The sequence below is a fragment of the Balearica regulorum genome, chromosome 1, assembly GCF_011004875.1.
Source record: "Balearica regulorum gibbericeps isolate bBalReg1 chromosome 1, bBalReg1.pri, whole genome shotgun sequence".
NCBI classification, from domain to species: Eukaryota; Metazoa; Chordata; class Aves; order Gruiformes; family Gruidae; genus Balearica; species Balearica regulorum.
In genome coordinates, this window is record NC_046184.1 from 188,273,653 (window position 1) to 188,300,513 (window position 26,861).

General features: G+C 41.5%; 1 protein-coding gene across 4 annotated transcripts in view; it reads right to left on the bottom strand.

Moving 5' to 3' along the window:
• Positions 1-420: 420 nt before the first annotated feature.
• CAB39L (calcium binding protein 39 like) overlaps positions 421-26,861 on the bottom strand; it is a 46,874-nt gene continuing 20,433 nt past the window's right edge. For all 4 annotated transcript variants that reach the window (XM_075741863.1, XM_075741862.1, XM_075741865.1 and 1 more), the window contains 7 exons: positions 26,356-26,520; positions 21,763-21,881; positions 16,129-16,297; positions 13,155-13,214; positions 11,231-11,296; positions 10,408-10,551; positions 421-2,849 (listed from right to left, as the gene is read on the bottom strand). In XM_075741863.1, the coding sequence (XP_075597978.1) occupies positions 2,670-2,849; positions 10,408-10,551; positions 11,231-11,296; positions 13,155-13,214; positions 16,129-16,297; positions 21,763-21,881; positions 26,356-26,520 (903 nt within the window). In that variant the 3' untranslated portion in view covers positions 421-2,669. The remainder of the gene's footprint in view (positions 2,850-10,407; positions 10,552-11,230; positions 11,297-13,154; positions 13,215-16,128; positions 16,298-21,762; positions 21,882-26,355; positions 26,521-26,861) is intronic.

Below are 26,861 nucleotides of genomic sequence, written 5' to 3' on the forward strand. Positions count from 1 at the left end.
GTCTCTGTGTTAATCCAGCCCTGGAGACAGCCCCACCCTGGGAGCTCAGAGCACAGCCAAGCACCCTTCGGTTTCAGGCTCCAAATCTCAGAGGATCAGACTTAAATGACTAGCTCAGAGGACTGCAGTTCTGGGGACGGTCCTTTATCGACCCGCAAGCTACCACTGATAGTGAGCACTACCCATGGGGCTGGGGGAGAGCGTCGCAGTCAGGCTCAGCCGGCCTGCAGCCGGGGTTGCCAGGCCCCCTGCCAGCCAGGGCTGCAGATGTGCTGCTTGCAGAGTGCGTTAGCTCTGGAGAAAGTGCTCATTTCTCTCTCTCTCTCCATCTGCTGAAACTGGTTGGCAAAGGAGAAAAAGAATTTAGCACTGTATGGAGTCTGGCTATCCAGAAAGGCAAGAAGAAAAAAACCAGAGATATAAATAAAGGGTAATCAGTAATCATGCCTTTAATAGCTTGTAAATATTTTTTTTTAATTCCAGGCAACTAAGATGTACATTTGTTGTGTGTATCTGGCATCTAAAAAAAAAAGTGAGTCCACAATCTCTTCCATTTTATCCCTTTTCTGAAGCACATAAATTAAAGTATCAGTCACCCCAATATACAACAGTTTTATGAAGGAAAATGTTCTGGTTTTACGATTCTGTGTCACCTTTTTATGTGAAACATTAACGAGAGTTTTAGCTAGATAACTGTCTTACAACAAATAGGAAAAACCCAGAACTTAGGCTGTCCAGAAAAATTCAAGAATTTTCCACTCCCTGCTCTCAAACTCCACTTCCTAATAAAGCATCAGAATTACCTTTTCATTTCCCGCTAGAAAACAAAAGACCCCAAAAACTCTTCAAACACACCTGGGAAACGCTGTTTGGACCACAGAGCTTATTAAACTTTAAAACATAAACAGTGCAATGATTTCCCCTTCGACAGCTTCAACGCAGAACCTGAATTCACACAGGATGAACAAGGATAGAAAATGCCAGACTACAAGTTGCCTTTGGTGCCTGGGGCTGCTAAATGGCCTCCCACCCTTGATTTAAGTATCCAATTAATGCTCTCAGCTTTGAGAGCACCTGCAGACTTGGGGACCCCAGGGCACTTGGCGGTTCAGGCTGAGGCCGTATCAGCATCCCCTTGCTGAATTCGGCTCAATCCCACCTCACACAGCTGAGATTTAAATCTAGATGGGAAGTTCCTGAGCTCCCTCCTCTCGCTGGGTGCTGGGGCTCAGCGCTTGGCATGAGTCAGCCACGTAGCTCTGGCCACCACCCAAAATTATTCCCACTAAAACTGGGGACAGGCTTCTTGCTGATTTTAGTAGGTGCAGGATGACTTTACGAGCATAGATCTTGACGGAGGGGGGCTGCTCTTGCCTTCTTTCCATTGCAGGGTACATGGGCACCATGTACCTGGGTCTGCTCCTCATTAGTCTGTTTGGGAGCTGGTGGGAATAGCCGGTGCTCTAGCATAAGGTAGATCACTGTCCTGGTTTTGGCTGGGATAGAGTTAATTTTCATCCTAGCAGTTGGTATAATGCTGTGGCTTGGATTTAGGATGAGAATAATGTTGATAACACACTGATGTTTCAGTTGTTGCCAAGCAGTCAAGGACTTTTCAGCTTCTCACACTGCCCTGCCAACAAGAAGGTGGGGGGGAGCCAAGAAGCTGGGAGGGGACACAGCCAGGACAGTTGACCCAAACTGGCTACAGGGATATTCCACACCATCTAATGTCATGCTTAGTATATAACTGGGGGGAGTTGGCCACGAGGCGCGCAGCTCAGGAAGTAGCTGAGCAATCGGTTCCAGGTGGTGAGCAATTGTGCCATGCATCACTTGTTTTGTATATTCTTTTATCATTATTATTATTCTCTTCCTCTTTCTGTCCTATTAAACAGTCTTTATCTCAACCTTTTTCTTTTCTATTCTCTCCTCCATCCCACTGTGGGGGGAAGTGAGCGAACAGCTGTGTGGTTGTTTTAGCTGCCTGTTGGGTTAAACCATGACAATCATGTACAGGAAAATGGGAGGCAGGTAGAAACAGCTCATCTGGCTGATGTTTTCATCCATTCCCTAGCACTTAATAGAAAACCTCTGATCAAGGGGAAAAAGAAAACTTAAAGATGAAAGAACACAAAAATAAAGCAAAAAGTGACCTTTACTGCTTTTTCATCTCCCACTGTTTTGACTAAGGAACCCAATCTCTAGGTGCAGCTAACTCCAGAGACAAATGTACTCTTTCACAGTCTTGTGTGTGTGCAGCACTAGAACAAAGTCACAACTACAGGTGCAAAGGAACAATGTTACAGTCCTCAGAAGACCTACTCTGTGCACTCACCAACAGCTTGAGTTTGTTGATGAAGTTAAGCAAAGAGGTTCCTTCTTCTTGAGCATAAATGAAAATCCGTCAAGCCAGCTTCTATTACAGAGAGATTCTAAACTGACATAAATAATTATAGTTTTGATTAAAAATAATATATTATTCTAGTTGGTTTTTTTTTTTTTTTAGTTTTCATGTAAAACCCCTATACTCTTGACATCTAGGAACAAAGACAAAATAAAACCCAGGCACTTGCTGTGCCTTCTTAAGCACTATTGTGGTGTTTAAGGGACACAGAGGAACTTAACAAATGAGATTAATGCCTACAGTGGAAAACGAGAGGAGTTCTTCATGCTGTTGGCTTTTTCAAGTCTCGGATCTGCTTAATCAGGTAGTTCTTCTCATCAGTGAATTGTTCGTCATCCGTCCTCTCTTTCTGGAAATTGCTCAGAAACTCAATTAGCTTGGGTTGGTTTTTCAACAGGATCTCCACAATAGGCTGTGTTTTGTTTGGACTGGCCACAAAAACCTAACATGCAAACAAAACCAGGCACAGCGAGAGAGAGAGAGGGGGAGAGAGAGAGAGAGAGAGGAACATCAGTCACAGTATCGCCGTAACGTATTTTCTAACAAGTCAGCTGAAGGCTGGCAGGCCGATACTCTGCCGCTACACCCCTTGTCCCGAGGCAGAAAAAGAGGAGTTACAAACATATTGGTTCAACAGCAAACTGAAGCAAAGCTATGCCTGTGTGTGGTATCGCTTCCCTTTAATTTTTGCTCTTTGTTGATAAAACGTTTGATTGTAAACCCAGCTGTTGAGAGCGGGCTATCAATTCTCAGCCTCTTCCACATGCAAGACTTAAATACACATAAATTAATTATCAGGAGAACGGAAAAGCTTTGTGTCAGTATTGATATCATTTCCATACTAAACCAGGCCTAAAATTAGACTTGCCAGCTTTGTTTTGGTTTGCAAAAATATGTCAGAGGCTCCACTTCCCTCTGCCTAATCCATTCATGGGAGTGTGGAAATTTCCAGCAGTAGGAGCAGGAACGCCGCGGTGCGCCCGGCACCTTGGCTGCCCTCGCCGAGCAGTTGAGGGTGGCAATGCAGGGAGGTGACAGGAGACACAGATACTTACCTGGCACAGCCAGCCCAGCGCTGTGGGCTTACTGCTCTTCTCAAATAATAGTTTTTAAGGATAAACCTAGCTGTGCTCTGATTTTTCCTCCTGTAATGCCTAAAGACACAGAGGTTTCCAGCTCTGAACATGACCCCCTACACCACGACACTGTTTCTTTAACGTTTTCTCTGCCTTACGCGGTGACTGAGGACAGGAAACTTAAAGCCGGTTGTAAAGGCAAGCGGTGACAAGCTCTTCCCAGGGTCCTTAGGATGCCGTGGAGATGCGGGCCCTGCGGACATCAGTCACGGGGAGCAGACAGGGCGGGGGGCTGGCAGCGGGAACACAAGAGCAGCACACCCCCGGTCACCCCCGGGAGGAGCTCCCACGTCTGGCTCGCACGGAGGTTACCATGGCTGGTCAACAAAACACTGCCCGAGCGCTTGTGCAACAACATAAATAACACAAGTTATTCTCTACCCGACGAGAAGAAATTAAGGATGGACAGGACTGGAAAACGTCCAGTTTCCCTCCAAGCCTGTTCAAACCAGAATGAAAACAAACATCTGCTGACAGTACAGAATGGCACGTTGTCCGGCTGAGCGCAGGCGGCACCAACCACTTGCCCGGCCCCAGAGCTGCTGGCTCCGGACCTGGGGCTCTTCTGCAGGTTCATTTATCTCTGCTGAGATTGTGCCCGCAGGAAAACCTGGGCCATGTCCAGCTGCACGGGGAGGTGCTGTGTTGTCCCTTGCCCCCACAAAGAACACCTGGTAAAGCCTGGGAGAGGATTTAGGCTGGACCCATCACTAGGCTTCGTACACCCCCCCCCCCCCCCAATCAGGGGATTTTATACAAGTGGTGCGGAAAATGCCATGCAAGGGAAATGTGGGGAAGGAATGGGGCTCAGCACACACTAACGGTGCCACACAAAGTACTTCTGCCCAGACAGAGAAGTAAAACTAATTTTTTTATTATTCCATAAAGGTGAGGCAAAGCATCTACTCTTAAACCCTGGCATCCTAATGCCATAAGAACCCTAATCCCTGCCTGTGCTTGTCTCCTGTGGATCCCTCCTCCTCAGGTGGCTCCTAGGACTCCCTGCTTCAAGGTACTTTTCCCTCTGCTCTGGGAAAAGAGCTGCAACCTCTGCCATGCTGGCTGAACATTCCCTAGCCCATGCCCAAAGTCTTTCACAACGTTTTCCTTGATCTAGTGGCCAGACGGTGGTCCCTGTGACAGTATATTATCTACAGTTATTCACACCCTCTTTGCACAGGCAAAGATTACTCTGATTACTCTGATTACTCTGAGCTATAATCTCAAATAATTTATTTTTATGCCTACTTGCCACCTAAAACTTCTTGAGAGTAGCACCAACAGCCCCAACTCCCAAGGATCCCTTCAGAGCAGCCACCCGACAATAACAGCTTTCCTGCACGATGCTCCAAGCACTCAAAGTGCAATGTCTTACCACAGACACATCTGTCAGCGCGTCGGACAGCCAGTTCACAGCTCTCACTACACTTAATGGACTGTCCATAGCCAATTGTTCTGTCGCTGCCTGCAACATTTGAAAGAAATATCCCTTCCCTTGCAAATAACTTTGATATGCTGCTATTGATGCATCGGTTCCCCATATGAGAAATAAAGGTTTGGGGGATGTAAATCACTACTGAATGTACTCTACAGCTTTCCAGGCTGTGCCTTGTCTAGGGAACACGAATCCTGAAATCTCGTGGGTATGAATGTTTGGCTCAGGCTGAGACAACAGCAGTTCCTGCTCTCAGTTCCAGTAGTCCCACGATGCAGCTGCCCACGTGCTGACCTACTCCAGGTCACCACGGTGATGGAGGCTTGATAGTTCCACAATTTGGACTGTGATAAATCCCAGGTCATCTGGACAAGCTTTGAAAACAGCAGTATGTAAGCCTACAGGCAGGGATGAGGAGAGTAACCGTTACAGATCTTCATTAAAAGTTTTAAATTTTGGAGTTCAGTTTGCTCTTTGTGATCAGGAGAAGAAACCAAGCAAGTACACTGACACTGACAGGACCCACATTTTCAGAAATAATCTGATTACAGCCTGACCCTGAAGTGCCAAACATCTTCCTTCAATGAATATTAGGCCTCTTTATAAAGATAACTGGAGGCTGACTCTCAAAATGAAGAAATCTAAATCATTCTTCTTGTAAAAGCTACATGGTCTGCAAACAGAACTGGAAACCAGTAAATACCAGCATTTCATATTGGTCCTACAACTAGTATTACCGTAGCAAATAATAAAAGAACTTAGTTTAAAGAAGACATCACATCCTGTTTACCTTCCTGCTTGATTATTTATAGATTATAATCTTCCCCTTGCAAAACTGTCAAACTGAAAATTCAAACAAAGATCATCCTGACTGCCAGTCTTGCTCAGTGTCAACAGGGACTCATAAAGAGAGAATGTTAAAGGACCAAAAAATTCCTGAAATGTTATTCAATATTTTGGCTAAGCAAACAGAATCAATTCTGCCAGTATCAACTAATCAACTTCACAAAGCCCAGGATTAGGACCACCATGAGATTTTACTTTTAAAAGAGCCCCCCACATTCAGAACTCTGTATTGTCACAGAGGAGGAGATAAATCCCTGAAAACAGAAATCCCCCCACATTCAGAACTCTGTATCGTCACAGAGGAGGAGATAAATCCCTGAAAACAGAAATCCCCCCACATTCAGAACTCTGTATCGTCACAGAGGAGGAGATAAATCCCTGAAAACAGAAATTATTAATGCTATCTGAAAATTTCTTCTAAAATGAAATATAACTGAAGCTAAAACACTTCACAGAGAACTTTGTTTCACCTATCGTTTTATTATGAAAGGCTGTGTGTTCTAGAGCACTTAATTCAGATATCTGAGACAGAGACCAAAATAAAGAGAGTACTCATATTAAAATTCCAACTCTAAAAATAGTTGTTTCAGCACAGTTCCATTTTGTGAATATTTGCAAAAGGCCTGGAAGGAAAATCAACTCTGAAGCTTCAGAAGTTGTCCAAAGTGAAACTGTTGCTCTCTTCTCCATTAAAACTCATACACCGGATTTCTTCAAACAAAATACCAAAAGCACTTGATTAGAGAATCTGACCTTGTTTCCTTACAACTAATAACCAGGCATCGCAGGGGCTACGGCAGAGCAAAAGCGATTACGGAGGTTGGATACCCTGGATTGGGTATTTTAAGACTTACTCAGGGGTCACGCACAATCTTACTGTGTCAGGAAAATGCACGCAGAAGTGCCTTACAGTTCATGTTGCTTATAGTGTAGGGCTTCATATAAACACTTCTTGCCCTATAAACTCTCCAGCTAAGAAACAGGAGAGGACATATCCCCACAGACATGGTTTCAGCTTTGTACCAAGAAGAAACTGTCAGTACGGTCAAATTACATGCGATCATTTGGAGAGCAAGCTGCAGGAGGTAGCTCTGTAATGTGCATGAAAGAGAATGGAAAAATGAAACTAAGGTCACAAAACACAGTGTACCCATTCTATTTTTAGATTTAAACAGTAAAATATATCTTGCTAAATGTCTGCTTAAGAACAAGAAAGTTGCATAATCCCAATTCACTGCTACAGGGTGTTTTCTTCCAAATAATCTAATTGTTTATGTGAAAGCCAAGAAAGCTTGTTATTAGCCTTTATTTGTAAATGCATAAGGCCAAAGGAATACCTGCACCATGTTCACCTCTGTCTGAAAGCTTTGCTCTCCCCTACAGGCAAACTCAAAGTGGCCTCCACTAATAACTCTCACAAATCCATCACAGGAGCTGGATAGCCCTGCCCAACATGTGGTCACAGATTGACAGAATGGTAGGGGTTGGAAGGCACCTCAGGAGATCACCTAGTCCAACCCCCCTGCTAAAGCAGGATCACCTACAGCAGGTTGCACAGGATTGCATCCAGGAGGGTTTTGAATATCTCCAGAGAAGGAGACTCCACAACCTCTCTGGGCAGCCTGGTCCAGTGCTTGGTCACCCTCAGAGTGAAGAAGTTTTTCCTTATATTGAGATGGAACTCATGCTCGTACAAAATATTTTTGCACTAGAGGTGTTCATTGTTTTAAACTCTAACAGGTTTGAATCTTCAATAATTAGAAATTGCCTCGGAGAGGTAAAAGTCATATGCCTTTTTTTGGGTCAGCTGGGGCATGGGAGTGTCGAAATCTGGATGCTTACAAAACAAGCACTTTTTCATTTCCAGTGGGTCTAACTGGTGAAACATCTAAATCAGGTAATTTAAACCCAAATCTTTTGGCAGCCCAGACAGAGAAGCAAGTATCAACTTCTCAGCAGACCTGTGATTTCAAATCACTGTGGTTAGACTACTGTAATTTCAACCAGTACTGCACAGGTATTTTGCAAGCACAATTTAAAAATGCAGGCACAGTTTAAAATTTATGAGATTAAAAGCTGAGGACAAGATTCCTCTCCCAGTTACATTAGCATGGAATTATTACAGCTGACAAGAGAACCAGGCTGAGGGACACTAACCCAGAAACAGGAGGCAGGGACACTGCAGAACAGGGCACAACCAGCCAGAAGTGTTTTCCTCCATTCTCTAAAACATTTAAGGATTTCCTTTAGTAGTTCTCTAAGAAGTTAGAATTCAATTTAAGAAGTGAAATCAGAGGGAAATGCTCTTTTCTGACCCAGTCTACAAAGCTAATTGACAATGCATGTTCTAAAAGATACCCTCTACCTGCCCACCAGGGAGAAGCTGAATGCTTCCACATCCAGCTGACCCAGATCCTCGGTGAGGACCTGAGAAGGGGAGCTCTGCTGCACCTCTAGTTACTCTAATGTGCTGACAGTGGTTAGAAACAAGCAATTTCCAGCTGATCTGGTTCTGTTCTGAGTTTGCAATTTCTCCACAACAATGTCCACATGGTAGCAATTGCAAGTGGTCAAGCAAGGCTGAGCCTACAATATCTCCGCTCTAACTGGAAATGGGATGCAGTATACTGGAAAAGGAAAGGAGGGGAGGAATTGGAAGGCAGAATGGGAGAAACAGCAATGCGTGACATTGTTGCACACTGGAATCCTTTTAAGTCATTCCAAATCCTTTTGAAATGCCTCTTAAAATAAGCAAAATCAGCTTTTCCCAAGGCCTGGGCCATGCCTATCATTAATTCAGGAACAGCAACTCATATGTTTCATACATAAAAACCTAGCATTTATTCACAGAGTGGCTAAGAGAGCCCAATCCTCTCATCCCTTCCCTCCATAGGCATCTCAAAGGCTGCAAGTGGTTTGAGCCTGACTGCTCCCTTATCTTGGAGCCACATACCTCCTGATAAGGAGGAGGAGTAGAAGTTATTCACAGTGGTTCAGTTGACTATGAAGGAAGTCAGCAAGGGAACAGCTTACCAAGCTGCTTATTTCAGGGAAGGAATTTTTTTTTTAATCCTCCTTGAAGCTTTTTTTTTTTTTAAATGAAAAGCTTTTTGGAGAAGCTGCATATCCTCTAAGCCTCCACACTGAAGATCTGAAAGCTTTTTTCCAAATCAGAAATGGCTGAAGTACAAAACTCAACAAGTTACCCTGAATTTGTGGAGGGTGATGTAACCTTTTTGCAATAGCATGCATGCCTTTTGGTGTGATCTGGTATCTTTCTTAACTATCTTGGGGAAGGATATCCTTACAGGTTCAATATTACTCTTCTGAAAATTGATAACTTTATTTACATAGCTTGAAATTAATGTGTTCATTCCAAATTAAAGGTAGGTTTGCATATAACAATCCAACTCACGCTCTGTCCCAGAGCAGTGAACTTTTTTGATAGGAAAATGGTAAACTTTTCACTTATTAATCATCATGAAAAAGGGGACACTGGTTGAGTCTGGTAATTGTTTAAGACTGCATTAATGATCACTGCAAAAGGACAGAAGGATTAAACTCATTTCAAGCTCAGATTTACCAAATCTTTTTAATACCTTTAAAAGCAAATTGTGTCCACACTAATGCACAGCACCATCACCATCTATTTTTAGAATTAATGTAGAGTTTTAAGACTTCTTTTTTTTTTTTAAATCTTTACCCAGAATCACATAGTAAAATGACCTAAGAATTGGGGGAAGGTACCCTGGATACTACCTAGCAGCTGTGTATTTTGTTACCGGTAGCATCCACGTCATCACTACTTGAGTGACAACCCTCAGCCCAAACCAAAGTGATGTTTCTTTAGATCTCACCTGAAGTAAATCTCCTGGTTTCGGCTGGGATAGAGTTAATTTTCTTCCTAGTAGCTGGTATAGTGCTGTGTTTTGAATTTAGTATGAGAATAATGTTGATAACACACTGATGTTTTAGTTGTTGCTAAGTAGTGCTTATATGGAGTCAAGGACTTTTCAGCTTCTCAGGCCCTGCTAGTGAAAAGGCTGGAGAGGCACAAGAAGCTGGGAGGGGGCACAGCCAGGACAGCTGACCCAGACTGGCCATATGACGTCATGGTCAATATATAACTGGGGGGAATTGGCCGGGCTGGGGTTTGCAGCTCGGGGATGATTGGTCAGTGGGTGGTGAGCCATTGCATTGTGCATCACCTGTTTTGTATATTCTATTATTATTGTTTTCTCTTCCTTTGCTGTCCTATTAAACTGTCTTTATCTCAACCCACGAGTTTTACTTTATTTTTCCCCCTCGATTCTCTCCCCCATTCCACTGGGGGAAGTGGGGGGAGCGAGCGAATGGCTGTGTGGTGTTTAGCTGCCTGCTGGGTTAAACCACAACAGGAAGGCAAACAGAAACCAGAGGCTGACTAATAGAAAGGTTTTCAATTATGACATTCTCAAATGCTGGCAGTGACTGTAAACCCCAGCCTTTGCCTTAATTTTCTGTGCTTTCTCTTGCCCACCTTGAAAGACACTTTTATGAGGAAAAGAGAAAGTCTGCCACCTCTACAGCAAATACTACCTCACCTTGAACACATGGAATGCTTCAAACTGGATGTTCGGGCTTTTATCTCGCAGCAAGTTCATCATCAGCTTCAGGTTTTCTGGTTTGCTGATGTATTTTGTCATAATGGCAAAGTTGTGTCGGTCCAGAATCAATTCACCCAGCAGCTATAGACACAATTACAAAAAAAACAGGGTTTTTTTTCAGTTCACCACATTATTTTTGAATGCAAAGAAAGCAGCAACATATTTTAATTCTTGTCTAGGAGGTTTCAATGTCACTACCTTTATAAAAAGAAGTAGCTAGACTTCTTATCATGCAGTGAGTTAGTTAATGCCCAGTAGTACTTTCTAAATACTACAGAGAGGGATCCCACATATGGGCTGGGTGTAAAAGGAGCTGGTGTGAGCCAGCCAGGACAGAAACAAGTGTAGTGCAGCTGTCCCACAAAGACACTTTCATTTCACTGGGATGTTACATTAACACGCCTATCTGGTCCCATCTGCAGGTCATGTCAGACTTGGTGCTGTAGCAGCACCAGACAAACAGAAACTATCACATTACCCTCAAGTTCATTTTAACCTACGCTCTGAACCTAAGTACAGATTTGAGGTCAGAGGAAAAATGATAGTGCTTGTTCCATAGAAACAGCCTGATGCTCCACCAGAGATCCAGGAAATAAAAGTCCCGGTGAGCTCTTGTGCATTGTAAGAGCAGCATCCCTGAGCACTCATTTCTTTTTCATTAGAAAGTATGAGGCTGCTCCGTTGCCATACAAGCATCTTGGTATTCTGCATAATGTGGAGTTCAAATTTAGAAGGAAAATGCTGAGAAACCTTACTTTACCTTCAAAGATTGTCTCTTTGTTACATAATTCTCAGAATTAAGGAGTTTTTCATAATCCTCAAAGATCTGTAACAAGAAAATACAAATGCATCTGATTCATGTCCATCCTTCCTCCTCCTGGTCCTTGCCACCCCAGAGGAGCAGCAGAGGCCGCAGCAGTGCCACCCTCTAACACTTCACTGCAATGCCAGGCCCACCTCTCATGGCCTTTTTTCTTGGCCGGTTATCACACAGTGAATTAATGCCCAGGAACACTCCTCTTCCAAATACAGCAGAGAGGGATACCACATATGGACTGGATGTAACGGGAGCTGGTGCGAGCCAACTAGGACAGAAGTAAGCCAGTGCCTGTACAGCCATCTCTTACAAGAGGGCGAACCTGCTGTCAGGACACACAGGTCCAGCACGTAACATCCACTCACTCATATTGTTATCATGACTTGCTTTGTGATTTAACACAATACCCCAAACCGGTGACGGTGCATCCCATACTGGTGTATGCCAAAAGCTCCTTTTGTGAGGTGCCACCTGCCTTCAGCACCTTCATTTGTTAAAGCTGTTTATCCATGACGGTAACTAGGAATCATAGAGTCACAGAATGGTTTGGGTTGGAAGGGACCTTAAAGACCATCTAGTTCCAACCCCCCTGCCATGGGCAGGGACACCCTCCACTAGACCACGTTGCCCAAAGCCCCATCCAACCTGGCCTTGAACACTTCTAGGGAGGGGGCAGCCACAGCTTCTCTGGGCAACCTGTGCCAGTGCCTCACCACCCTCAGAGTGAAGAATTTCTTCCTAATATCTAATCTAAATCTACCCTCTTTCAGTTTAAAGCCATTAGCCCTTGTCCTGTCACTACTTGCCCTTGTAAACAGTCCCTCTCCAGCTTTCCTGTAGGCCCAAGCACGTGCTGGCTTTTGCGGTATCAGGCCAAGGGAATCTTGTGGTCAAGAAGACTGAGTGAGAGGGCTCCAATATGTTCAAACCATCTACCAAATAAGCAAAAACCCCAATACTGCTGTCCAAGAATCGTCTAAAAAAATGCTCACTGCCACAATTTATACTTAACATTTTAAACGTTAAAGGTAGAACAGGGACTGTTCCAATGCCAGTGCTTCAGTACTAAGAGAAAAGATTAGCAGAAACATTAATTTTGCTCTAGTTAAGCTGCATTTGTGACTCAGCAATAATAACCCTGATCTTTATTTAAGCTTCTTGGTAACTCTAGAATGAAAGAAATAGTCTTCGGCCTTTTCACTTTGGCAATGAAATAAAGAATACCTCAGGTACCATGAGAACATAACCTGTAGTCTAATTCCATGATCCTTATCAGTCCACTTTTAGTTGATTGCAATGGAATTTTTCTGACCCATATTTGGTTCAAAACTGAGCCAAAAAATCAAAGTGAAAAATGGCAGCAAACCAAGGGACTAATTGCTTTAGGATGGTAAGAGGAATACTCATGCCTCAGTCCCCCAGTTAGGTACATGTAATTTCCATCAATGCTAAAATTTCTTCCAGCAACTGTTCTCCTCTGACCCAAAATATTATAAATATCAGTGCTGGAATATCACAAAATTCTTTTAAAATGTGCACGCTTTTTTCCCCACGGTCTATTTACATACAAAGTTGACAGCTCCATGCACATATGAGGAGATAAGATGCATGCAGAGAGGAATAAAACTTGCTTTTAAACGATGAGTTCTCCTGAAACCTTGGCATGTGTTCCCATGTGTGTGCCGACAGGGTACCTGTATTTCAAATGCCACATGAGGATTCTGCTTTAGTAAAAGCAATGTTTAGTTTTGCAGTCATATGTGACTATTTTATGTGGAGCATGAAACCCTTCGCTGTTGAAAGCACACTTTTTCCAGCTAACCACAAACAGATTTTTTTAAAAAAATATTCTATCATTTACACTTACCGCATCATAATTTTGTTCCAGAAATTCTGCTACCAACAATTTGTGTCGCGTTAACAGGTCCTGGGGAAGAACAGCAAAAGGTTACCTGAGAGAGCGTGCTCATTTGACTGTCCCTTGATTCTCAAATGTATTTTAGCATTTTTTACCAGGTCATCTTTTAGAAGGCATTTGCAACATGATTCTATAGACAGAAAGCATTTAAAAACAAAACTGCATTGTGTGTTTACCAGGATTTTAAGGAGAACTCAGTTAATGCTAACAGAATCAATATAAAACTATTCTAACACTTTCTTTATATTCCTTTTCTTATGGTCATTGTGCACAGTACTTACAATAAACTGGGGTGGAGGAAAAGAAGAAGGTAAATTAACTCTTTATGGAGGGATCAACTGTAGCCCCAAAGCCAAAAGCGATCTACATGCTACCCCACAGCTGGAAGATTATGTTAAGTTTGATCAACTTTTCTTGCTTATCTCTAATGAATACCACAAGACAGACTCAAATTCAGCCACTGTAATATACTTTTATTTATTTAAAGCCTAAAAGTTAGGCACCAATCTAAGCTAGCCATCCAGGCTCCCTCCACAGCCACTCTCTTCCCAGAAAGGGGTCTCAGGTAGGTGGGATGAATCCCTCCTGCAGTTCTTTTTCTGCCCAAGGTGGGCTTACTGACACAAGTAGTAGCAGACCTTTTAAACAGCTGGATGGGATGCCTCCCATGCTAAAAGGTCAACTAACTCAAATTTAAATTAAAGCAACCTCTCCCACAGAATGGGAATGCTGGTTTGCAGTGACATGTAAATGTTCAGCTCCGGAAGAAATCAAGTCTCTTTACTGGATGAATAGTTATGAAGCAAAGTGGCCAGTTTGAGGCATTTAAGTTTATTTTTTATCTTATTGCCTCCTTTAAAACGTAACACTGATCACCATAAATGCCAGATGAAGTCCATTCAAGTTGATATTTTTTTGGTGAATCAGTTGCTATCTTTTTCATCATGTTTTCCTTGGTTTCCTTACCCACAGTCAGAGACTGAAGCTGATGAGTAGCTGAAGCAGATGCACAGACACATCCTCTACAGCATCACAAATAAAAGAAATCCTTTACATACTAATCCTTTAATTTATTTTTACCATAAGTTGTAAGAGGAAAGCAGAGTGCTATAAAATCCAGTACATGTTTTTAGTACATTCCTTTATTTAGCAGGACTGCAATGATAGCAGTTTAAAAGGCTGAGTGCAACAAACATGATTCACAGGCTCTTATGCAGGGCAAGTACAACATTTTTCAATAGGGGGCACAAATGGAATATAATCCAAAATGAGTTTTTCATAGGAAATCATGAGAGAGCAGGGAGCAGCAGTATTCAACCACCACTCTTTCCAATCGCTGCTGGTACTCTCTACAGCCAACTGTATCTCTAAATACAAACTGCTTTCCTCAGCATTTTCAGCAGCTCTGTTTCCTCTCTGCAGTGCACCTGGCTGAATTTAATTAAGAAGTACATCTCCAGATCATAAAAAATTCCAATACTTCCCTGCTATAAATATCCTCAGACTTTAATGCACATTTAATTAAGCCCTCCTCTGGTGCATAGACTATCCAAGGCTTTCAGCTCTGAACCAGACACCCCGGCGGCAACACTACGAACCCAACACGGGGAAAACAGAACCAAAAACACAAGTTCAGTAATCCAGCCAGCGAGCAATCATAGCACTTATTTTACAGTATTAGAAATGAAGTAGCTCCATATTTCATGATTCAGTCGTTTCCACATCACTTCTTGCTGTTCCAGCTATTCAGAGTAACAGAAAAATAGGAGATGAGACGAACAGCTGGTTTATTTCCAGAACTGACCATGTATCAGGCCAGGCAATTTAAAATAAGAGGCAATTTAAAAATTGATTTCTGCCCTATCTCTGAGGATGAACTGCCCTCATACTCCTGTCTTTCCAGTGCATGTGAGGATGTAGAATTCTATTTTTAAATCCTGCTAAAAATACACTTGGTTCACAGGGGACAGAAGTAAGTTTCACAGCTGTAGATCCCTGAACGACATCAATCCCTCTTTTTTCTGGAAGGGTCGCAGCAGCCTGTGGTCCTTGCTGCAGCTTGACTGACCGTTGTCCCCATCGTACGTCCTGGCTGGGGTGAAGACTGCCCATCACCAACCATACACTCCCCATTCATTAGGGGAGTAAAAACTGAGGCTGCGTTTCAGTATGTGTTGAATAGCTGAGCTGAACTCTATCTAACATCCCTTACAGTTATTCCTAAGGTCTGTCTAACCATGTTTCTAATTAGCTTTGAGAGGAAAGAATGAACAACTTGTTTCTATGACAGCAAGGAACTCAATGATAGAAGAAAAAAGGAGTTATGTCTATATTTAGAGAAGTCTTTACCTGAAAAGAATTTTCCTCAGCTTTCTTAAATTATTTTGCAGAAATAAATCTTTCCTGTACATTAAGCTCATACCAAATTTTCTCAAAGATTAAACCAGCACCTTGCAGAAGACATGATGGTCACATACAAACTCCAAGAAATTTGGCAAGTTTCACCCAAATTCAGTTAGAGGATTTTAAAAATGAATTTTAAATTATTCTTTCTATTTACTGGTTGTGGTCATGATGGGTAGTGGTTCTGTCTCTGGGGGAGGGTAGGGAGAGAAAAAGATTATGCATTTTACAAGAACTGTACATAATACATGATTAATTTGAATTTTAAATGGTCGCATAAAAGACCATGGGTTATCACGATGAACAACATGAGTGAAATGTAAATCTGTGTTGAATTAAAGATCTTTTGCAGACTTGATCACTGTTGTGAATACTGTTACAAACAGATCAAGGATTAATTATATCCTTTACTGAACAATAAAAAGTCACCCAGTTTAAAGGCAACGCAACATTCAGTGATGACTACCAACGGAATGTCATTTTTGACACAACACTATGATGCAGGTATTGAATAATTTACCTTGAATGTAGCAAAGGCATCAGAAGCTATATCAAATGTTGACATTTCCACGTATTTAAAAAAGTCTCTAAACTGTTCGGAAAAAAGTATGATTTTGGCCAAGGGTTCATGCCGAATACACTCTCTCAGCATAATTCCACAGCGTAAGGCAATATTTGGGGATTCATATCTGAAAAATGAAAAGATACAGAAAAGATCAAAACCTAGAAGAACAAAGAGCACTGTTCTAGCAACGGGGAAGTTTGTAGCGCAGGGAACACGCGTCCCAGAGGGGACACCACGGGCGGACGGCAGCTCCCAGCCGCAGCACTGTACCCAGCTTCAGGACCTCAGCCCAAAGCGAAGGAGCAGACGCACAGATAAGGCTGCCAGCGTTTTCCATCGCAAACCTCTGCCTTCGCAAGCCAAAACACATTTCAATGTAAATATGCGTTGTATCTCCTCTCTGCAGAAAGACTGCGGGGAGCATGTAACGTTTCAGAGACCCTTCATCCTTTTGAACTGATGAGAAAGCAAAGCCCATACAATATAACAATCTCCCTTTTCAGATTTAATTCTGAGCTCCTCAGTTTATCCAAGAAGATTATAACACCTCATGACCATCCATCACCTCCCACTCTCCTTCTAGAGAACGTCGCTCTGGAATATTAATGTCTACTAAGGAAGGTAGGAAGAATCTATCCAGGCAGTCTACACAGGATTAAGCTGTGAAGATCTTTTTTTGCAGTTTAGGAGGAATTCTGCTCAGTTCCTCCTCTGCAGAAGCTACGACTTTGTTCAGGAGACAAGTATTTGTTCCTCAAGTTACAATCCTGTTATGGCACAAGCATTGCAATAGCCAAGGGCCAGCACACTTCTCAACCTTGGAAAGGGAGGGAGAGGGGAGGCTATTCAAATAATCTTCTGTTTCTAGAAAGTCTTGATTTCTTTAAAGCTGAAATTCATCTGAAACAAAACTGTTAGAAACACAATTTAAAAAAAAAAAAAAAAAGGGGTGATACCCAACAGTCAGGAAGGACTTGAAATGAACTTCTTCCAGCAATCTTCAGTCATGTGAAAGTGATGAAGTCCAAGGGGACAGAAAGCACACTCTGTTTCAATAAGCTGGTTATACTATATTAGAACTGTGTATTATCACCCAGAGCTTATCATCAGCATCATTTTTCATTTGCACAATTAATTCCTATCACTAGGAAAAAAAAAAAAAAAAAAAAGAAGAAAAACACAAAATGCCATCTGTGCTGTAAATGAGTGGGCCTTCAAATTTACCACCAGCTTGCAATTTAAAAGAATGGTAGTGTTTTGCGAGCATACCAGAGCTGCATACTTCAACCTGATGTCAACAATAGTTGGCTTAATGAAAAATGAACTGCTATTCCAAACAGGCAAATGAAACTTCCCACCCTCAAGGAAATGCAGGCACTCAAGCCCCTATTTGTTTCCTTTTGGGAAACATTTGCAAATGTGAATTTATAAGTGTTTAGACAATGGAGATTCGCTGATGTTTTCCGTTGAGGCGTACCTCTCCTCAACTCCATTAACAGGAATATTAATTTTCAAGCAAAAAGAGGCGGAGTTGCTGCTAGGAGTGCAGCCAGGAAAATATTTAATAGTTGGCTAAGGAATATTTTGGTTGGAATAAAAGCAAATTACATTGTTTCCAGCACAATAACTTTTTAAAACATAAGTATCAACAAAATCATTCTTAGTCAAATGCTCCATTATCTGGGAATGGGCTATGGACCTTTGGCTGTTCACATAAGTGAGGGAAGTTGGGTTTGGCTCCTGGAATATGCCTGGAAGAAGTTTACAGGCTGCCCAGTCATAATTGGCACGTTCTCTGCACCCACACTTACATGCAAAGCCACCAGGCAGGAATGATAGAGATGTGTTTCAAAATCACTTCCAATGGGCAATTAGTGCTCTATGCTGACATACTCCCGCAGCAGAAAAGAATATTCAGTTCTTCGCTGTTTGGATGAACTTACAGCCTAAAGAAATCCCCACGTACTGACTACTGGGGGCAAGCAGAGAAGGAAATAATGGACTTGATCTATTTCATAATTCTTATTGTGGAAGCTGAAAGAGGAAGACGGAGAGCAAAGGAAAGCACAAAGGAAATCCTACTTGTGTGGCTAGTGCAGCAGACAGTACAAGGTAAGGAGCATAGGCAGGAGATAAGGAAGTCATCAAGCCTGGGAGACACAAGGTCTTGACAAACAGCTATATTCTGATCTGATTTTACACTAACTTCTATAGCTTGAGTTTATCCTTGGATAAGAAGTTTATCCTTGGATAAACTCAAGGTGAATTCTGCAACTTTAGCCAATATACCATTAAAGCTTTAACTGCACTGTGATATGAAGAGATCATCATAAAACAAATTTGGGCAGTGACTGCGTACATTAGATCACCTGTGGCATGATATATATTCACAAAGGAGCTTATAAACTTGTCACTTGTGAGAACAATGCAAGTGCCACAATCTTCAAGTCCTCTACGGTCATGGTACTAGAGGGAAAATTTTGTAAATTACAAAGGACCAAAGGTATTTCTGGGCTAATGCAATATGCTGAAAAAATTTGGCCCAAATATATATGGTACTCTATGTACACCAAACATTATATTCATCTGAAATCCTACCCGTACACAAAGCCTCATACACACAGAAAATAAGATACTATTAAAGCAAGTCCTCATGCAGCAGGAAGGTCAATTAACCTACCAAAAAAAAGTTAAAAAAAGTAGTGAACTCTGTGCTGTATGTTTTTCTGAAGCTGAGAAGCTGGAAGGAAGTAGCCAACAAGTAAAACGAAGCCTAAAAGGTAAGAACAGTTATCTCAAGCTGGCAGTGCCGCTGGAGTATTAGGCAGGAAACACTGGGCGGGAGCTCTGATTCAGGATCCTTCCCACTCACCAGAGCTCACATTATGCAACAAAAAAGCAACCTTTTGTTGATGCTGTTGGGAACTGACTGTCAGGGGGCAGAGGAAATTTTGCATCCAATACAAGTAAAACAACGACAAGCCTTCGCAATAGTCCTGGGCCGTTTCTTTTATAGTCATGGTTAAATTTTTTTCTTTTTTTTTTCTCTCCAAATAATGTCATATAACAAACACTGAATGGCACAAGCCAGCCAAATCTATTTTCCTTTACATTAAGTGGATTTTGATACCATATATTTAATTTAACCTCATCCTCAAGTGACGTTTTCAAGTGGTGGTGTCTAACATGAAGTGCGTGTTTCCCAGTCTCATAGCTGACAGCACGCTGCCCGCTCACAGCAAACCGCGATGTCGCGGTCCTACCCTTGCTTTAGGCATATATTTTAAGTACTTTTTTTAGCAAGTCCTGGCAGCAGGACATAGGCAGGTAAGACAGCATTGTCTTTGACATCATTACACTGTCCCGCAGCAACTGCTCAGATACCGTCAAGGCTGGATAGGACTGTCTTCTGGGCTACTGCTGATGAATCCAACAGCACTTTCTAACCAGAAACTCCAGAAATGGCAATTCTGATGCAGTGCAGTGCTGTGGAGAGATAGCCAAGAAATCAAGAACAAGGAGCCAGAGGCCCAAACTAACAAAGTCACGCCGCTGCACCCAGCAATAGTCTCCAAAAAGCACCTAAGTGATGCCATTTAAATCCATCGACTGGCTCAGGTCACCTACAGTCAAATGTCTGTCAGCAGTATATATGCATAACATAAAATCTTTAATATCATCTTAATATTCTTGGTTGTTACAGATGCCAAAGAATATCTGGGACATGATCCAAAAATATTTTTTAGCTTTAAATAAAGCCCAGGCATATGGTAGTAATACATGTGCAACGTGCGAAAACAAAGTGAGTAAAAAATCAAAAAAGCAAGACAGAGAAAAGGGAAGAAAATGACTCTATCTATACATGAAATTGAAAATAGTTGTACTTAACAACAACTGAGAGAATTATCATCGGTGTCCTGAAACAACTAGTTTGAGGTTTGTAGAAATGGTGATTTTTAACACACAAATGGAACCAAAGTCCATTTAGCTAGCTTACTAGTTTCTTTTCTGGGAAGGCTGGCATTTAGTAACACAAAACAAATCAAGAGTTTTGAAATGAAAGGTAAATCACAACAAATCACTATACTCATAAAAGCAAGAAGTAGCTCAGCCCAACCACCTGCCCGGGCTCCCCACCACCCTGCCTGCAAGGAAGGCAGTGGGTCCAGACCTCCTCCTGTTGCACCAACCAAGAGATTTGCCACCATGTTCAGCCACAAACTCACAGTTCTTGAAATCCCTGGTACTGACTAGTTCTCTCGGTTACTTTTTTGCCTTGCTCAGCTGTGCTGGAATGTGGCCAGTTTTGAAGGAAATAACTATTTTGGAGGACTCCTGTGCCTATCTGTCTCCTGGCTTGGGTCTGCTCCTGGGAGAGGGGGAAGGCTGAAGGGAATTTTACCCTTGGGACTGCAGCCTTGTCATGCACAAACCTCAGATGGTGCTTAAGTATCTTCCTAATTCTGGCTGTGGAGCAAATGGTTAAAAAGTAAATCTTAAGCTTCAAGAGCAAGAAAGACATTTTAAAAAAAATCATTCTCTTAAGAAACATTAGTTTAAAGGGCTTATGTCATGTTTTCAAATGACTGTTGCTAGTGTGACCATACAACTAATATGAGAGTCCACATTGTTTCATACTGATCAGCTAATAAATGCATTTATTTCTACATCAGTTCTTTAATCCCAATCACATATATGCTCCTTTCCTTAGGAAAAAATTAAAAAAAAAAAAATTAGTTTTGACCTCTTTGGTTTAGAAAACCATGGAAAACTGAGCAGAAAACAGTAGACTTCAAGCGTAGGAAAAGCAAAGCTTCTCGCTGAGTGGAAGGTGCTTTTGGCCAAAAGTGAAGGGGATAGAAACCTCAAGAGTTTTAGGCCAACACTTGTGCACTCCTGAATGCAACTGAGGCTGATGTCCTCTCCACATGGCAGTCTGCCCCCTCTCCTTGGCCAACTTACCTTGGGAACCACCAGGTTACAGCTGAGCACTGACTCTCTCAAAGGTTAAAAGATTTAAAAAAAAAAAAAAAAAATACTGAAAGTTGTGGAGCTCATTACTGAATTAATTTAAAGCTGAAGTTCACATGTGGCTACAGGTGTTGGAGAAGTCTGTCCCACAGACACAACTATTATTTTTATGCATTTTTCCTTCTCACTGTTCTACCACATGGTGGTCCAGCATTTAACTCCGTTTCTTTATTTACAGACACCATAAGTCATTCCTTCAATACAAAAAGATCTAAATGAAACTCAGCAGTCGTCAACAATGCTACCCAAGAGTTTAGGGCAAGAATTGAAGTACACATCACATGGGGACAAGTCAAGAACAATCAGCATGTAATTATTCCAGCATGAAGTTTGGTGAAGATATAACAGCCAAAGAAGATACTCCAGTCATTAAAAAGTATACAGTTAAGTAGAAAGGAAGTCAGTATGAAAGAAACAAAATAAGAAATCTCGAACAAAACCTGAAAATCTTTTTCTTTTTTTTTTTTTTCTTAACCTGAAAGTGACAAAGTAGATCAACTGCAATGCCAGCATGTTTCAGGCAATGCTGTTTAATGAAAATCATATTAAAGCACCCACCCTTTTAGAAGCATGAATAGGATGTGTGGATGGGCACTAATGTATTCCACAGTAGGGCTGCGTGTGCCAATTTGTCTTCTCAAGATGTTGTTAAATATCTGGGAAACGTCCTTTTTGCCCTGTTAAAGAAGCAAAATATAACTTCAACTGGAAAAACATGAACAAATGACCATTTACTATAATCTCTATTCAAAGCAGAAATTAAATTGAAAACAAAAGTCAGTCTTTTTTTTTTTTGGGGGCTCTCCACAGTTCCACCACTTCATACTTGCTGTTTCTTCAACGACAAAAGAAGGCTTTCTCCGTCGGGTGGCTCCCCACTCCCATTTACACCTCTCTCTTTCTAAAGGAAGATGTGCATCCCCCTTATTCTGTCAAGCAAGTCCCTAGGTATCTTAAATTGCAACATTAAAGTACCAAAAACCCAAGCCATTACCCTGAGTGAAATGCGGTTTTGCAGCGTGTACTATTGCGCTCTCAGCCTCCCAGTTGAAGTTGTCAAGCTAATACCAAGTACCAAGGCCTCACAGCTTAGACTTACAAAGCAAATGCTTTTCATTATTCAAATACAATCAACGCCAAGTGTGATTTTTAAAAATCAGGGTCAAATTTAAAACTGCATCCAATTATTTCACCATGAAAAATGAAATAATTGCTGCTGACAGAAGGGCCACATCACATACATGTCTGCTTCAGACACAGCTAAGATCCTTCATTGTATCCCAATTTTCTCTTAAATACACACATCTGCACAATCACGTTTTGTCTTTGAATGCTTCCCTGTGCAAACAGCTTTTCAGAAGGCCCTTCCAAAGTATGTTCTATTCAGCCACAGGGTTTGCCAATACATCTTGTATTAGAAGTCGTCTTCCTCCCCTGGGCACAGGAGACAAATTGATTTCTGAAATTAATGGAGGAGGGACAGTCCTGCACTAATGACCAGTCACCAAGGCACTGAGTCAACAGTGGGTCACTATGCACAGGGCAAGCTAAAGCAAAAGGTTACGTATAATCTGTACATGCTCATTGATCTGTCTCGAGAGGACAAACATTCCTTGGCGGAGAACTTATTGAACATCTGAAGCCAAGGAGCAGATAGTTTCGCACAGAGGGAAATTCCCTGGTTTCACCTCTACAAATAAATCACTGCTGAGAAACACAAAATATTCTGCTTTCCTACTCATTCTAACCCAGCTGGCTTGGAGACTCGGGAACTTGGGGAATTAAATAGGAGAATCAAATGAGAGCAGGCCAGTCCATCTGCCTTTGTCTGCAACACATTTGACTCTTGGACTCTTTGTAAATTAGGCCAATTCTTTATAAAGTCATCCCATTCTCCTCTGTCTTTACAACACCTGTAATGTATGTCTGGAATCCTGTGATCCCCAGTGGCTTTAGCAGTTACTCCAAGACAAAAACAATCCAGACAGAGGAGACCTGTTGAAAGGGTGAGGTGAAAATGGCCAAAAATTAAGTGATCCTCTCTGCTATGCCAAGTTTTATGAGTTACTTAATATTAGGTGCGCAGCAGCATTATATCAAATAGCAGAGAGGAGATATATATATATATGTGTGCAATTATATCCAATTTTCTAGAGACCAGCAATGGTGAAAGCCAAAGAAGTTGGTCTCTCTGGCTTCTCCTCAGGGAATGGAGGCAGATAGGAGGGAACCAAGGCAGACTTCCCTCACCACCAGACATCTATAAAAATTGTAAGAATACTTTTGCAGCACTTCTCACTTGGATCTGCAATTCAATTTTGCCTTATAATGAAATACATATGGCCACTGCAGCACAAGATAAGGCAGCACGGAGAGAAAGCGGCTAGACAAGAACAAAAAAGCTGAAAGAATGCCCTTATATAAATAACAAATTGCGTGATACCTATACAATAATTTAGCTCCTATTTCAAGACAAAGTAAGGGGAAGTTTCTAACATCACCAGTCCTGGGCTTGTAGCTAGTTACTGCCTCTCTGAGTGTCTTTACCATTTGTGAACCCTCAGGCTTACACACACTTAGTAACATCACTTATTTTAATTAACTTTTCCTCTATGCACACTGTCTTCAGTTCTTCAAAGTTCAACAATAAATTTCGGATTTTAAATTTCCAAAAATCCAGTCTGATCTTGATTCTGGGCTCCTGCCCAAACCCAACTTTAGTGCTTCATAACAATATCATCACCAAAATTATATCTTGTTTCTCGAGTGGCAGAGAGTTTTCTATAGGTGTGTAATGGACATATGCAAGGACATGACAGTCTCCCCTACACACATGCCCGCCCCCAGCCAAACGTGCTGTAAGTGTACTTGAGTTTCTGCTTCTGCCTTTTTCTTGATGGGGGCATTAGCTCTAGCCTCATTCTTCTAAACAGCCATCAAGTTTCATGAAGTCTTTGAAAACACATCTTCAAAAGTTAAGTACAGTTGTGCAAAATTGGGATCAAAGTGGGCAGCAGGGTTGGTGAGGAGGAGACAGGGAGTCAGGACAAAACAAACTAACCTACATAAGCATTATTCCCTTCATAAATCAGATTTTCAAGTAATTTATGATTTTGCTTTCTACCATTACACATGGATCAAAAAATTAATTTGCACATCATAAAGTGGTGAAATTGCTTGTTCAAAGAAACCTAAATGCCAGCTGTGGACACCAATATAACAAAATGGAAGCAAAAAAGCAGATGAACTGAGAAAGTCAATGCGAATATGAAGACAACACAGCACATGCTGTTACCATCCTCTTGTTCAATGAAATTTCATTTTTACTGTCTTCCTAAAAAGAGTATGCATAACAGTTTTGCTAAATGATTTAAAAGGTTTTATCATGGAAAAATCTATTTTGCAAAAAAAAAAAAAAAAAAAAAGAATTATTTGTAATAACAGTAATTCAGCAACAGATTTGATATTTCATTCAGTGCTTGCATTTGAAGACTGCGTTCTATATGTCCAGACAGAATTTTTTGTCTGACAAAAGCAAAACAGACTGTCAGGCAACTAAAATAATGCAGTAGTTTCCCTTCTGTGGTGTATTTGCTAACAGTATCTTTTCCTCCTTTCTTTTCTTTTTTCTTAAAAACAAATAAATTACTGGATTCTTAAGTGTTTGTGTTGTTGAGTTTGGGTTTTTTTGTAATTAAGACATTTAACAGTAACCAGGGGTGGCAGGGAGAAGACAAATGAAAGGATCTGAAGAAATTCTAGCATTAAAAAAAAAATCTCCTGAACTTAAGACCTGAGGAAGAGTGAGAAAACTCCACTAACAACATTTTCAAAAATTAATACCAAATAAATAAATCAGTCCCTTGAATCCTGGCTTAACTGGAGTGGGGGGTGGGGGGAAGAAGGGGAAAAAGAAAATATATATCTCCCATCATTCCTCCCTTTCATTCATTTACAAAATGGAAAGAAAAGTAAAGTAACAACAAATGACTTCAGTATCGTGAAAAATCTTCCACAAGAGAGTAGCTCCCACAAAAGGTGGCTCTGAGAGCATCAGACAATCTCTCTGGGGAACTGATTTTTAAATACAGCAGTTGCCCTGCCCTACCCATTGGGTACTGCCCCTGCTTCAGACCGTAGCGGCGGAGGTTTGGTTCCTGGGATCTGAGGATTCCCCACTGCTTGGAGATGCTCAAACACTTGTGATGATTCACCAGCGCCCAAGAGCCATAGAAATCTCAGGACTCATAACAGCAATCCCTGGAGACCACTACCCCGGCTGACCACAGACCACAGGAGTACTATAATGACCTGCCAGTAATGAAGTTTATTCCCAGTTCCTGTCAGTCAAAGATCAATTAAAATGTTTTATATTTCTCCTGAATTACTGCAATCTTTTCTACCATAACTCTTCCTCTCCTTAGTTATAAGTTCAGTTGTCTTAATAGTTGTCTACTAAGTTCTTGGCTTTAACAACAAAACTGGCAAGGAGTTCCATGGAATATATAATTATTTTTATATATACATCCCCTACCTCCCCCCATATTAATCTTTCTGCTGGCCAAAAAAGTTATATTCCTTTCTTCTTTTAATCCAAAAAACTAAGTGGGGGCGACCCAACTTACCTTGCCACCAGCTGTCAGTTTTTAACACCTTTTTCAACTCCTTTCCTCTCAAATAAACCATCCCAAATTTTTTTCAGTCTTTTTCACATGAGATTTTCCCATGCTTCCAGTTATTTTTATTCCATGTCCCTGGACCCCTTCTAAATCAGACACCCACAGAGACAGTGGCTGACTCTAGTTGTACTATCCCAAAGTAAGAGGTTAATCACTGCAGTTTACAAGGTCGTTCATAGACAGTATTCTCAGCATCATTTCCTGTCTTGTTTGGATATACATGGCAATATTTCTTTCTTGTTTTTTTTTTTTTTTTTAAAGAAAATCAAGAGATTTAAATCCAATGCATTGCATTTACTTCCAGTATATGAGCACATCTATCAGGACACTGACCAACCTACAGCAGCTACCTTCTTCAGTGTGCAAAAACCAGTTTTGAACACAATGAAATTATTTAAACTTCAGAAAAATACAACTATACTCATTGACCGCACTGAGACCAAGATGAAAAGGTTTATGGATGCTGACCTACCTCAAAATCTATCAGCTGCAGGTTGGCAATAAGCGTCACTAGAAGGCCACTGTTGTATAGCTCTTGCGCCAACTGAGCCACAATTTCTGTAGGTGGCTCCTTGTCTGTGGTCCCACACAGAATTTCCTTCATTGCTTGCAGTGATTTTGACACTTCCTCCGATGCCTGTTCGCCAGCAGATAAGGGTTTTGTTTAAAAAAAAAAAAAAAAAGTGTTTTATTTTAAAAAAATAATTCAAAACAAAAGCTTCTAACCGTACTTACAATGATCATTATCTATTGTAAAATGGTTTAATAATTTTCTGTAATCACTGAGGCTGGGGCATCCACACTGGATCCTGCAGGTCCTACATAAGCACACAGATATATTCAATTTAAACCCAGCATGCCATCACTTACAGACCGTGGGCATAAAATAGGGGCAGGAGTGCAATCACCAAGCAGAAGCAGCAAGAACCTTCACAGATTTGGAAGCAGATGCTGCCCCACAGAAGCAGCAGCACTTTC